This window comes from Myripristis murdjan, chromosome 6 (assembly GCF_902150065.1).
Source record: "Myripristis murdjan chromosome 6, fMyrMur1.1, whole genome shotgun sequence".
Classification (NCBI taxonomy): Eukaryota; Metazoa; Chordata; class Actinopteri; order Holocentriformes; family Holocentridae; genus Myripristis; species Myripristis murdjan.
This window is the reverse complement of record NC_043985.1, coordinates 16197600-16210378: the sequence shown is the minus strand read 5'-3', so window position 1 is coordinate 16210378 and position 12779 is coordinate 16197600. Positions and strand designations below refer to the sequence as shown.

Sequence of the window (12779 nt, the reverse complement as noted above, 5' to 3'; positions counted from 1 at the left end):
CACTGTAGACGTCAGGATATCTTTGACAGTGAACAGTGATAAAAGAACAAAGGATGAATAAGTAAGCAAAATATTCTGATACCTCAGGGGAGTGTGTGTGCATGTTTGAGTGTGCCTGTGTATCTGTGTGTGTGTGTGTGTGTGTGTGTGTGTGTGTGTGTGCTTGTGCACGCAGGCATATTTGTGAATTTGTGACTGTGTAGACCATAAGTGAGAGCATGGTGAGTTTAATTGGACGGAGAGATGGCAAGTTCCCAGTCCTCCAACACGGCCTTAATTAACCCAACTATACTGAAACGTCAGCATAACATTCGCACCGTTATACTACACCCTCTCCCTCTCTCTCTCTCTCTCCTCTCTCTCTCACTAAGTCTGTAACAGAGGCTGAAAAAAGCATTTCCCTGTATTTGTCTCTCATCCTCACCCAGTAAATCCAGCACACTAACTAGCTAGCGCAGCTTCCGAAGATCCAAGTAGACACACATCAACCCCACTGATATGAAGCCACTAATGAGGGACAAAATGGGACGCAGGCTGAGTGCGAGAGCCGGAGAGAGAGGGAGGCAGAGGGGAATGAAGGCCTGATCATGAATGAGTGATTAAGAAACATTGCTAGCAGTAATCTTGAATCGAGCTATATTAGGACAAGGAAGTCTCCGGTCCCCTTGTCCCACAGATGTAGAAGAGAGCTTAGTAGTAATGTGGAGTTACTTCAGGACAGAGGCCAGGCTCACCGTGACGCTTCAGGGTGAGTCCTGTGCAACTGGAAAGGGGGTACTAGACTATGGGTGCTGCTCACACCAAGTCACCGCCACAGGGAAGTGGTCCCCAGCCGGTTATTGGTGAAGGCAGGTTAAACAAGTAAGCATATTCCAGTAGTTTGTTTGTGTTTTGACACCATGGTGTTTACCCAGCACCTCAGAGGCTGGGCAGCTTGCTGCGGGCTGTGGCGCAGAGCCATGGTGTACAGGGCATGGCTGCCCATTGGCATCCACACTGCTGCCCTCTTAACACTCTGGGTGAGAGGAAGACTGGGGGTTAGCCCTGCTGGCACTATGTGAGTCAAAGGAGTGCAGCTCATTTAATGAGGGCTGCTGGCATTCGCAAGAATTTTGGCTGGCTACCTCCTAGTGTTTTTCACTGAATGTGACATTTCCCCCTCATCTGCTCAGTGATACCTTGGTCATTGTTGCAAGTTTGGTCAATGCCCACTCATATTTTTTGAACAAAGCTCCATCAAGCTATACCATGAGAAGACATTTTCTCAGGTGTCCCAGTTCCAAATTCAAGTGGAAGTTAGCGTCATATAAAAATACCATGATGCACTGTAAAAACAGGTTAATATCTAACCTCACTATATTCATCTACCGGAAATAACAACCAACATAAACACTGGCTACCTCATTTGTCATATGAATATGCAGACTTACACTTTGCCAACAATACCAATAAATTTTATTTACAAATGTAATTTGAGTGAAGTCATTGTTAGGGGATAACAGCATATGTTTTCACTTTTTTTTTTTTTTTTTTTTTTTAAAGTAGTGAATTCCCAGCATTCTGTAGTTTAGATTACATAAAACCTGTGTGAATATGTAACAGTTAGCCGAAATTAGCAAATGTTAAGAAGTAAAAGAGTACCGACTGACATCTTGACCCACCTGATGTTAGCGGTAGTCTCAGTGTTCATTCACATAACCAGTGCCCAAGTTCCAATTCACTACACACTGAACCAGGATGTGGTCTGAGACACATCCAAAGACTCCCTGTTCCAAGACACCAGTTAAAATTGTGATATGTCACTGGTAACGAGTGGCCCTGAGAGCAGATCCTGGATCCTGCTGGCATTTCCACATCAGCTCCCTCGCGTCCTGCAAACAGGAAGATCCCCCGTCCCTGGTCCACAGGGCTCCAGCATCCTCAAAAGTTCACTTGGCCCAGTATGATCCTACTGTTACTCATCTGCAATTGATTCTGCAGAAAGATTCCTTTACCTGGCCTCACCCTCCATTGACACACTGCTGAACTTACTAATTCCTTTTTTTTTCTTGCAGTATCTTTTGTATTCTGAGAATATCACTTTGGCTCATGAAAGTACAGTAAATCTGTGGAATGTGTTCACAATGGAGCCAGAGTCCCATAAAAATGCCTTCGACCTTATTGAGTGTGTCATGTTACTCTGGTAGCTAGTGCCATGATTGAAAGACACACTTACATTTTCAAAGACACAAAACTTTTTTTTTTTTCTTCTCAGGACCGGATTCAGGGCCTATAAATCAAGCGTATTGCTCTAAGTGATGGAAAGCCACTGCTTGATCTGGATTATTTTGAATTATGGGGCCACATAATGAATCTAGCAGAGGGTGAAACAAAGGGCATAACTTCTGCAAAGTTGTTATTTTTCCCAGTAGGTGCACTGGAGCTTTAGGACAAAAACAAATCCTATTGGAAATTTTACTGCTTCGGCTAGCCTGCAGTGATGGGGGGGTTGGGTGTTTCCATGAAAAACCTTAAGTTATCTTAGAAATCATTCATGTGTGGTTTTACCTCTTCAGACATTATATAGGCAGTGGAATATCAGATGTTTTAAGTATAAGCTTAGATTTCTCTTTTACATTCTCCTCAAGTGTCAAAAGATAATAAGCCTGGAATAATAAGGCTTTTGTTGTTGTTTCTTTTTTGCATGAGAGCTTGGGTTTAGATTTTGTCTGGGTTGCCATATTTCTTTGTTTCTGCAGTGAAACAGTACACTGTCTGCTTGTGCAGACTTTTAGGATTCTCTCGATTTTGGTTCTTTTGTTTTTGTCTTTGAAACGCTGATGATGTTTATGCTATTGTCACATATTTTACAACACTGGTGATTAAAGTTTTAAAAAACTACCACCAACCAATTTGCTTTGCAACACTGATATTTTTTAAATTTTTACTGGTGTTTTTGTATCACTGGTTAAAAAAAAAAAAAAAAAAGTTTGAGAACAGTGGCACCAAATAACTGCACACAGACACAGACTGCCTCCATTGTTTGGCTTGGTAAGTGACAACAGTCGCATTGGTCGCACAACACCCACATACATTTGTTGATCAAACCTTTGAGGCAGTCTCAGAGGAAATGAGCTCCATGGTGGCCTATAAAGTCACTCTGTGCAAGAGGCTATCTGTTCCCCTCGAATTTTATGCTTCGCTTTGATTTTGTGTGGGTTTTTTGTTTTGGCACTTCAAAGGGCACATGTAGAATTCTGCGTGGTCTGGATCTGCCTCTCAGAGCTAGGAGATGAAAGGTTGGGTTACGTAAGGCCGTAAGACCGAAAGGCTGTTTATGTGTGTGCGCCTGGAGAGCCTCAGTGATACTAGGACCTTCTAATGGAGCAGGACTCAGCTGCGACCATGGAGGAGCCCGCTGCCAGCTCCTATACTGTAAAAGCAAAGCCCTGTCATCACAGCAGTAAAAGAACTAGACAAACAGTTCACTGGCTGGCTGATACTATCATTCACAGTAATTTACATCTCATACATCAACCTTTTACACAGCTGAGTGCTTGTTGACTTTCTTTTCCAACAGGCTGCAAGTATGGTCATTTTAATGCATGAGAAGGTATATATGCTTGATGGAGCTTTAAAGTGACTCACAGGCATTAGCATGCTGATGATTAGAGAAGCCTGGCTCTTTATAGCTGCAGAGCACAACCTGGAACATGGAGGACGAGAGGAAGAAGACATTTCTTAGCAAAGGGAAAAACCTCAAATACTGCATTTTTTTTAAAAAATCATCCTCATCAGTCCATAGATGACTTGAATGTGAAGCCACTGTTTACTGTTCAGGGGGTGGATTCATGAATGTATCCTCAAGATAAATGTTATGGAATGCCACACGGAGAGATCAATCAGGTAGTCAAACACTTTTATCCTGAAAACAAAACAACTGGCACAGGAATATTTAGGGAACATATGATTTACTCAAGTATGTCTGTAAAATATTTAAACACTGGTTGTTGGAATGTGGCTAAAGCCTATATGTGTAACTGTAAAATTTCCCTGCCTATTTTCAGTAGACATGAGACATAGGCCTGCTTTGGCCTGCACCAAACAGAGCTTTACAACAACTGTTAATGAAACCTGTGAGGACTTTCAACTATTAACTAATTTGTTTTTTTATTTGTTTAAATTTAAATGTGAGGCTCAGCTTTTCACTGAAAGAATTTAAGACCGGTGAAGGGTTGTTTCATACTTAAGAAAAAAATTTCAAGGACAAATTGGTGAATTTTCTTCTCAAGAATACAATTTATTTATTATTATTATTATTATTATTATTTATAAGTTTTACATAGGAAGAAGCACAAGAAGAATGTTCAGGAAATACATAAGAACCGTTTTTGATAATGCCATGTTTTCCCTCTTAAGACTTAAGTAATGACATAAAATGACACTTGACAAGTTTGCCTTTCTTCCGACGGTTTTGTGAAGCTAGCCGCAGGTCACCAAACTTTGTGGAGCTTCATTTTTGCCAAAGTCTCGGCTGAAGGATGAGGTTTAGCTATGGCACAAAGCAGCCAGTGGAGCGATGCTGATGTCCTGCAGCTGATTACACTAAACTGACCTTAAGATAAGGCAACAGGAACAGGAAGTCCACTATTGTGTTTGTTTAGAACTCAGCAGCACTGTGGGAAAACGCTCCACAAAACAGCACTACTGTCCGGCCAGCCCCACGGCCCCGATCACTACAACCCAGTGTTTTCCTAATGTTTCTGCTCACAGCATGACACAACTCAATGACCTCCCCTGACGCAGTGAATTACACCTGAATTATCAATATGGCTCTTATACTGAGCCCCCTGCCTCAGTGTGTGCAGCTGCAATTTGTCACAGTGACATGCTGTGTTGGGTCAGGGGCTTCTCAGTGCTGGGGCAGAAAGCCCTAATAGAGGTGGTGGGGGGGGATTTATGTTTACTTGGCGCTCCTGCAACGTGTTCACCAAAGCAGACAGCACATGATTAGTGACAGCGCTGAACTGAAGCATTGGGTGACTCCCAGGAAAGTGGAAAACGGCTTTACGAGGCCTGTGGGAGGACACAGTGGCTGGTAATTAGACAGCATAAAAGTCCTCAGCCTCCACCAGTCCATTAGGCAGTGAATAGGAACTAAAGTAAACCAAACCTGACTGTGAAATTGAATTAGAAGCCTGTGCTTAATGGAAAGTGAAAAATAGACAAACCCTCCAGCATTTATGAGCGTTTCCCTCTCCCCGCCTCCTCGACTACTCGGTGTCGCCACTCCTGCTCCTCCTCTTTTCCACTATGGCACAGTATGTCTCCATTATGGTTTTACCATTGTGAGGAGGCATAGCTGCTGTAAGATGCTAACAGGAACAGGATGGGCTGTGGTTTTAATACGGTTCTCTCTCTGTTTTCCCACAGATGCTCCCCCACTCAGAATGGGACCACAAGAGAGGCTCCCGAGGGTCACAGGTTAGTGCTGTCCACAAAGAAGAGGCAGACCAGCTGATGATAGCAATAATGATAAACAAATAAATTGAAAACTCAAGACGCACAAGCACACACAGAGCACACACATGGTAGCAAAAAAACCTAATTCCCATACTGTGCCACTCGTCTACACACGCTTATAATTCTACCACCAATGTGGCTCCTCGGCCACGCTTAAAACAGCTTGTTTAGAGTTGTCTCTTCCCACTGGGGTCTCTGTTGTTCTTCCTAAAGCAGGGGTTTAGGCTCACGAAGGCTTCATTTTGACTTTCATTTCTGCTTGTAACACTTCATTGAAGCTACATTACACTAAGAGTGAAAGAGAGAGTGAAATATTTTAATCCAAAATGCCATTGTGTTATGGTTGCAGCATTACATCAAATAGAAAATTTCTATTTTATACACATTTCCCTGTAATGCAGCAGGATATATTTTTGGAAACCTTCAGCTTTTTACAAGACTTAAATAAGAAAGTTTTGTGGGTGTGAGCAAAGCTCAGCCGCACAGCAGAGACACACCCACCCATGGCAGAGTGGTGTTGTAGAGGTTAAGCGGTGGACAATCAAATGAAGTGGTTTTCCCTCAGCACCCTGATATGATAATGATGACATATTTGTTGGTTTGTGTTACTGAAAGTATGAAATTGCTTGGATGTCCTTTTTGGACACTGACAAATGATAATAATTACTTAAACATTTGATGTACTGTAACAGTTTCTTGTGAATTAAATTATAGTGAAATTAAACTATTCCTCATTTTGTTGGGGACCACTTGGAGGCCCTTAAGGACACTGAGGGGTCCCTGGACTTTGCTTTGAGAACCACTGGACTCCTAAAGGACACAGGTCTGTGATTTGGCTGTAAGCCACTGCTAACGCCATTAAAGCCAGAAATGAAGCTAGAAGAGGGACACAGGTAAGGGCTTGTAGAGGGCAGACACACACCTCCACATCCTTGACATTACCTTTGTCATCTTTTTCTGTATGTGTGTTTGTGTGTGTGTGTGTGTGTGTGTGTGTGTGTGTGTGTGTGTGTGTGTGTGTCGGGGATTTGATGTATTGAGCTGCTATAGAACCACAGGGCAGGACTCTGAAGTACATGAGGAACAAACAATGCCCTCGGCATTGGCATGGCCATATGTGTGCGTGTGTATGCGTGTGTGTGTGTGTGTGTGTGTGTGTGTGTGTTCTGTACTGCATGTTCCCCTATCAGGAGGATATCCTCTTCAAGTGGAGAGATGGTGTGTCTGTGCTGACAATGTGTGCTTAAATAAATGCTGCAAAGTTGCTGCTTGGGAAAATTAAGGGATTTGACATAAATATTAGTCATAAATGTACCATATCGTAGCGTCATATTATTTCCACTAATCGGCTTTGAGTGTTATCCTGCTGCACGTATAGCTGAGAATTTTCAAATAGGGTATTAGCCCTAAAATATTGTCCAAAGCTCATGCCATTTTGTTATGAGAGGTTACCAGGCAAACACATTGTTTTTGGTTGATGCATTCTCTGATATTTAGACACAGCAGCAAGTTCAGTTTTTTTTTTTTTTTTTTGGGAGGGGTAGTCAGGGTTTGTCAGTGGAACCTTGTTAAGGTCCAGAGGCTGACAAGACGTGTAAGAAGCTGAGGCTTGTGTTGGCACCTCTTTCCATCTCGTGGCTATTTTCCTTCGGTTCTTCTTTCTTGGACCAGGTTGTTGGTCGGAGAGGCCGGTAACGCCTCACTATGCCGTAGTAGCTCATAGCATGTGTAAATCACACACTTCACTCTTTAGCTGGTGACCAGAGGGGTTGATTGATTTCTACTGTGTCATATTTGCCAACATGCACACATTAGCAGCCTCATTTTCCAAACCGCATCTTTTTTTTTCCCCCCTCCCGAAGCTTGCGGTGGATGTTTTAGCTTAGGAATCGACAGTGAAGTTATGTATGGAAAGAGCTATTCAAATATTTGTATTCGACTTGAAAACACATTGGTTTTGGAACACTACCCACGGAGATTATTGGAGAAAAGGGTGCTTGTAGGCCCAGATCTTGTGACTGTTATCCTAAATTACAGAAATGCTGGAAGAGTGGCCTGTGAGGCAGACGAGCCATGACACGGCAGTCATGTTGAGGACTTGTCAAAATCACAGTGCATACTTAAAACACTTGAGATCAGCATTTCTTAAACTGTGGTTTTGGGAGTTGAAAAAGGTCGCAGGCCTTTTTCTGGTTTGGTCCCTTACGACGAGTGTGAGTGTGTTTCCATTAAATTGGGTCCTGTGGCACGACTGAATCTGCCAAAATTTGAGTCCTGGCCTAAAAATGTTTAACTACCTTTGCTTTAAATCATGTCCTCTGTCTTGGAAATAAATGAATCTGTCACAAACCATATAGGCGCATTAGCAGTTTTGGAAGTCTAACATGTTATGACGTGTGACGCTGACACACAGTGAAAAACGCTCTGTCCCTGAGACGAATTAAGGAATGGAACGGAATTCAAATTTGGGTTTTCTTATAATATGCCTATCCAGTGTGCACCATTTTGGAAAGACATGGCTTTAAGCGCTGCAGTGCTGATGATGGACATATGTTTAACCATTTGTATCATTTCGTAAATCAGTGCTCACTCGTCACCCAGAATGAGCCATCTGCTGTGCCTCCTGTATCTCTTCATGCCTATTTTCTCTGTAGCTCCCATTTCTCTCTCCTTCATCATTCCGTCTTTTTGTTCTGTCTATCTATCTATCTGTCTATCTATCTGTCTGTCTATCTGTCTATCTATCTTTGTGTCTCTTGTCCCAGGCTGCTCCTTGGCTGGAATCAGACACCCTGAACATGGGGAAGGAAAAACAAGCCTCCCCTTGGAGACGGGATGGCTGCATGTTAGGGGTCAATTAGGCTGACCTTTCCCAGTAAATCTTTAATGAGGCAGTTATTCCTTTGTTTTGTTTTGATTTTTCCCCCTTTTAATAAAGAATAGCGTGTAATTGTATCCTGGCTGCAGCCGAGGGTCTGGCTCAGCACCGCCTCAGACTTCGCTGACAGAGGGCTGGTGGATGATGTTGGGAAGTGGGAAGTGTGGGGCTGGGTGTAGTTTTGGCCGTAGGAGTCGAGGCAGGCAGCGAGAGGAGTGTCTCGGTGGAGTTTAGTGTTACCATGTTCGGCTGTGATTCACACTGTATCGCCGCTCTCTGTTATTGCAAGCGGAGAACACCACATCTCCCAGGCTCCTCTTCATCTAATCCATCCAGACAGATACAATCAGGGCCATTACACTAACTGCACCGCCGCTGAAATAGAAAACCGCACAGTAATGATTTTTCAAACATGCCGAAAGTTTGGCGTAAATTAAATCACCCTTAGGAAAACAATAGACACATTTAAGTGTTTTTTAAATGTACTTCCACAACTTCTTGCTCAGCACATTCCTGCGCTTGTCAAAGAGGGTGTGTGTGCGTCTACGGGTGTGTTTATATGTACGTGCGTGGGGGGACATGTACAGACTCGCACATGCAAATGTATATGTGTGTGTGTGTGCGTGTGTGTGTGTCAAGTGTCATGGAGAGTGAGAGTCGCTTACATGAGGTTTTATTGCACTGTGTTTGCACAGAGGATCAAATATCTTTCTGCAATAGGCCCTTGAGGGATTTGTCCAGTCTCTGGACACAGCATTTAACTCTCCTCTGTGGTACATTATGTTCTCACCATTGCACAATTTTAGGAAGCCCACATATCACTGGTGTTTTAGTTGGGGCTTAGAGGATCGTATGTTTAGATGAAGGAGCTGAGGGGTTAGAAGTGCATGAAGTGGACCATCTCAGAAATTACAAATATGTGACCTTTCCGTCATTATATCCCATTAATTATCATCATTTGACAGAAGGATCAGTGTTTTGTTTTTTGCGCCAAATGCAGTACATCTGTCTTCTGTTGAGTTATTGGCAAATAAACATGTGGCTGTAGCAGCAAGAGCAACAATCATATTTCCATTACTCAGTGCTGTTGCAACAGTAGATGCTGTGGTTTGTAGTAAATGATGATTCACAAGAGAAATTTGAATTGTGTACACGCACGTATATTACATGCTTGCCTACAAGCGCACACACCAATGTTTGCGAACAATCTTCAGTGTTGTTGTTATACTTTAAGCAGCAGATGGATGTGGCTTAATTTAATATAATCGTTTAGAATTGTCACAGAAAATCATTAACTGACTTTCGTCATTCAGATGAAACTAAAACTAAAATACTAGCTGAGTCATGTTTGGTGCACACTACAGCAACTAGAGCCATACGCACAACTGGAATACAGAGAAGCTGAGGGGACAAATGACTTTTGACTTAAGGAGTGACTGCTAAAGTGTTTTGACTGGCCTTCAGCTTGGTTTACATTAACTGTTGCCTGGGCGTTAATCTATGGTGTGTCTATTGACGTACTGTTCCAAACTCTACTCACAGAGGCTATTAAGACCATTGATCATGTTCGCTGTTGTTTTTCACTGTGAGATATCATAACAGAATGTTCATGCATGGTTTAATTGACGTCACGGCTTCATGGGGGGTCACAAAAACAGCGTGTTGACGGTTGTAGTCTGTGATAATTTCATCACAAGTGCATGTGGCCTCTGTTTTGAATCCTCTGAGCAGGTATCAGCTCTAAATGTTGAAAGTGAACGTAAGGCCAGTGCATGATATTTAACAAATCTGTACAAACATATAAATTGGCCCTTGTAGCATTTATTGTATTCATTGTTGAGCCATCATAAGTGGTAGAGGCTTTTCTCAAAATCTATCCTGCATTTGTAACAGCAGATGTAACATGAAAAAAAATAAAAAAAAATCCAGAGAGGCACTTCAATAGGCCGGTGAGTCTCTCCATTCATCCATTGTGGAAATTTATTAATCATACCTGAAGAATGAGCCAACTAGGCCCACCGTACTCAGAAACAGCTTCCATCACCAAACAAATTTTTGTTTTGTTTTCTTTTTGCTTTGTAATTTGAATTAGCAACTCCAATGCCCACTCCGCATAAACTCTCTGAGATGGCAAATCCCTGACGGACCCTACTGTGGCAACCAGCCTGTCTGGTCAGAAAAAGCACAACACAGAGGAGTGTGGGCTAGTGGCGCTCCAGAGATGCAAATATATCACCAGTTTTGGGTTTCCAGGTGTAAAATGTGTGTAACTGTAAGAATGTGAAGCCAGGTGAAACTAAAACACCATGCATGCTTAGTGAAAGGTTAAAAAAAATGCTATATACTAGCCTTGGGCCAATACGTAATAGCACACTATATTGCTATATTCAATATTTGCGCCAAAATTTTTGAGACAATATTGTGATATTAAATTCTGAATATGGCCCAAGCCTACAATATATGACGACAGTAAAGTACATTGACTTAAATCATGGAAAGCAATATGATTTACAAACATGTCCAAGGTCAGAACCGCCACCTTGGACGTCCTTCTCCACCTCTCAAAAAGACCATTAAGCAAGTTATTGAAGAGAAGTCTGAAGCAGTCCATCACAACATCTGTCCAAATACTCTTTCCTGTAATGGTCACAGATCACACTGCTCTTTTCCGGACGAGTTTTGCTCTGTGGGGCACATGTGAGATCTCATGTCACTGAGAAGCCTGCAGTCACAGAAGTGGCTGTGACAGATGAATGAAACGGACCATCTAACCTGGCAGGGGATGCTTATATAACCTTATAATATTGTATGTTCATGATTTGATATTTTGCCGTTTGTGCACTGATGAGGCTTCAGTTTCAGGTTGCTGATTATTGGACAATAAGGGGAATCTCAGCATAAGATGGTGTCTGCCAGAATGCCTCAGCCAAGTCGCAGCTGTAGATGAATACAAAGCAGTTTAAGTCAGGGTTGACCAAGACTTAAGCATGCTTAATCTTGCCCTCCACTCAGCTTTGTTTAATAGCTCTAACATCTTATCCAGCAAGCGGCCCATAGATAGGTCCTGAGCAAGAGTTTTTTAAAAAGTATGAGTAATTATGTAGCCTTATATTTATTTTAAGTTATGGTGCACAGATGATACAGTGAGATAATGGCTGGTGTGCTGTAGGAGACAGGCAACAGTATCACCACTTTTTTAGGTCAATGAGGAAAAAAAAGATTTGGTGGAGGCGAGATTCCCCGCTGAATCCCGAAAAGCATGTCTCCAGTCCTGCACATGCACCTGGAGCCTTTCTCCACACTTTATTTTTCATGTCAGACTTTGGCCATTAAGTGACTCGTTCCTGGTGCAAAATAAAACACAACACATTCATCATTTTCTCCCTTTTGTGGCCACTCTGATGCAGGTTTGGAGTCGGTCAAGCTTTGTGTCATGCTCATCCTCATACGAAGTGTGTATGTGTGTGTGTGTGTGTGTGTGTGTGTGTTTGTGTTTGCATGTGTGTCTGTCTCTCTACGTGTGTGTCACTGTGCCAGGATTGGGTGCTCAGTGTTAGGTCCTTTACAGGTGTATATGGTCATGTCAGTATGATATTCCTATGTCACTCTTGCATGTTGTTTTTATTGTTTGTGAGAAGGGTGTGGAGGTAATAACCAAGAGGAAAGTTCATTAAAGTAGCTGGTGTGTGCGTGTGTGTGTGTGTGTGTGTGGCAAAGGCTGAACAATTAATTGAAATATTATTGAAATAGCAATACATACATACAAGTGTAACATCCACAGAGATGCCCTGGCCTACAAATCACATTCTCTAGATGACAGGAAAAAGGTTTGTTTGGTATAGAACCCAGCAAAACATACCATCATCATTTCAATATTATACTGGCAAAAATGAAAATTAAGATGCAAAAATGATCATTCCCACTCAAATCATGAATCATAGTGCAAATGGAGTAATGTGAAAATAGGATTTTTTTTTTTTTTTTTTAATCATATCATTCAGACCTGTGTGTCTGTACAGCCAGCTGTTCTCCAGCAGCCATGTGTTCTTTACCAGCCACTTCACCACACTGATAAATCAGCCTGTGGATGAGCCAGGAGACATGTGTTTATATCTCATCCTCACACCATACGTTAGAGGAGAGTGCACAGGACAGCAGGAAGAGGAAGGAGAAATGAGAAGGCAAGGATGAGGAGATGAGGGGAGCAAAACAGGCATCTGTCCAGCAATTTTCCCTCATTCCTCCCACAGGGCGTTTCACCTTTCTTGAGAGAGATTAGCTTGGTTCCTGTGCTCTTCATGTGTCAGATGCACTGATAAAAGTCTTTTTCTTTGTCATCATGTGTGGATTGCCACATGTGCTAAGGAGTACACTCGCACCCAGCTAACACACACCTTTT

At 42.4% G+C, this 12779-nt stretch overlaps 1 protein-coding gene across 2 annotated transcripts in view; it reads left to right on the top strand.

Annotated features, from left to right (window-relative positions):
- Positions 1-12779, top strand: part of LOC115361327 (cGMP-inhibited 3',5'-cyclic phosphodiesterase A-like) — a 67514-nt gene that overhangs the window by 31127 nt on the left and 23608 nt on the right. For both annotated transcript variants that reach the window (XM_030054747.1, XM_030054746.1), the window contains exon 2: positions 5413-5463. In XM_030054747.1, the coding sequence (XP_029910607.1) occupies positions 5413-5463 (51 nt within the window). The remainder of the gene's footprint in view (positions 1-5412; positions 5464-12779) is intronic.